General features: G+C 46.6%; 1 protein-coding gene across 1 annotated transcript in view; it reads right to left on the bottom strand.

Moving 5' to 3' along the window:
* The window catches only part of XPO6 (exportin 6), a 46303-nt gene extending 45652 nt beyond the window's left edge, over positions 1–651 (bottom strand). The window contains exon 1 of the mRNA XM_057372434.1: positions 540–651. Within this exon, the coding sequence (XP_057228417.1) occupies positions 540–591 (52 nt within the window). The 5' untranslated portion in view covers positions 592–651. The remainder of the gene's footprint in view (positions 1–539) is intronic.
* Positions 652–1725: the final 1074 nt, after the last annotated feature.

Below are 1725 nucleotides of genomic sequence, written 5' to 3'. Positions count from 1 at the left end.
TCTTCTCCAGGTGAGCACCCTCAGATCCCCCAGCCTGGAAACAGAGGGGTTCCAGCCCTCAGAGCRTYCCTGTGTTATTKGGRAATAAAAGGAATCTGCCTCCTTACAGCCACCACCACGAGTAGCTACCCCAGAGCCCTTGCAGCATCTCTGCTGCCGTTCAGGACATATTTATAACCACCCAAAGGGAATTGACTGTTATTCCTGCCTGCCATCCCACAATAACCGGGACAGCCTTGCCTTGCATTCCWAATGCTCAAGTCCATGCTCCAGGCAGAGCTTTTCCAGGACACACAATCCAGCAACGTACAGAGCAAATGTCACTGGTSTATTATCCATATTATCCAATATCCATATATTATCCATCTGTCACATATTCCAAACTGTGGAAACCTTTCCTCCCATTTCCCACCTTAGCAGGAGAGGGGAAGGTGCCAGTTCAGTGTCAGGCAGTGGCATTGAACACAACCTGTCACCCCTGCTGAGCTCCACAGGCAGCAACAGCACCAGGAGCACCCCTGGGAAGGGTAGGGACTCACCTATCTCACGTTTCCGCTCGTTCGTTGTGCAGTTGTGGAAAAACTCCGTCATCAGACTCTCCAGAGCCCGCAGCGAGGCCTCTTCTGATGCCTGGGAACGACATTGAAGGGAAGAGTTCAAACAATTCCCACCCTGACACAGGACGCTGGCACTGGAACGGCACAGATGCACCCAAATCCAACACAAGGAGAACTGGAATGGGGCAAATACTTGGAAATTAAACTCCTCACTGGTTTGTCCACTGCAAGTGAAAGCTTTGGACATTTGGTCACCTCCATTAATAAGTACAAAAATACAACAAACTTCCTTTAGCCTGGTGGCATTTAGGAATTTAAGTCAATAAATGAKTCTCACAAAGACAAGTTCCAGTAAAGATGCTTTCAGATGTTTAGAGAYCATAAATCAAGGGATTCGTGAACTTTGAGAGGATTTCTTTTGGACCTGCGGAGGAATTTCTCCCAGAAGTGTGATGGGATACTGGAAGGGGCTGCCCAGGGAGGTGTTGGGAGTCCCCATCCCTGGAGGGGTCCAAGGAAGGACTGGAGGTGGCACTCAATGCTCTGGGCTGGTGACAAGRTAGGGATCAGTCACAGTTGGACTTGATGATCCTGGAGGTCTTTTCCAACCTCAATCATTCTATGATCCTGTTATCCCAGACACCCCTTCCTGTCTTTGCCTTGGTGCCATCCTGCTGCTCAGGAAGCTTGAAAAATGAAGGGGTTTCCAGSACTCTAAAAAGCAATATACAAGTATTCAGCAATCTGATTCAAGAACAGCCCCCATCCTCAAATTTAGCTTTTATTGTTCAAAATTATTAGTTACAGTGTGAAGTCTTAAAGAAAATTATTGGGATTACAATCCAGCTGTAGTTTTGGAGCTCTCTGAAGTTGGGATTTTATTCTGGCACAGTAAAACAATCCTCCTACAGCACAGACCATGCCATAGTTGTGTCTCCAATGTTTTCAACCCATGCTATCAATAATAAATGCACCAAGATTCAAGGCCTGACTTTTTCCCCTGCACAGGAACAAAATGAACATTTAAGAAAACTGAAATTTCTGCATCAAAAAAAAAAGCCAAGCCAGAAAGAAAAACCATGCCTAGCAGTCTTCTGCAGAGAGRAGCATGTGAGACATCCTGCAGAAACACTACAGGCTCCTGCTAATTCCCATTTCCATGCACAGC

This window comes from Malurus melanocephalus, unplaced genomic scaffold (assembly GCF_030028575.1).
Source record: "Malurus melanocephalus ecotype Western Australia unplaced genomic scaffold, MMel_1.1 scaffold_170, whole genome shotgun sequence".
Lineage (NCBI taxonomy): Eukaryota > Metazoa > Chordata > Aves > Passeriformes > Maluridae > Malurus > Malurus melanocephalus.
This window is presented reverse-complemented; position numbering and strand designations above follow the sequence as displayed.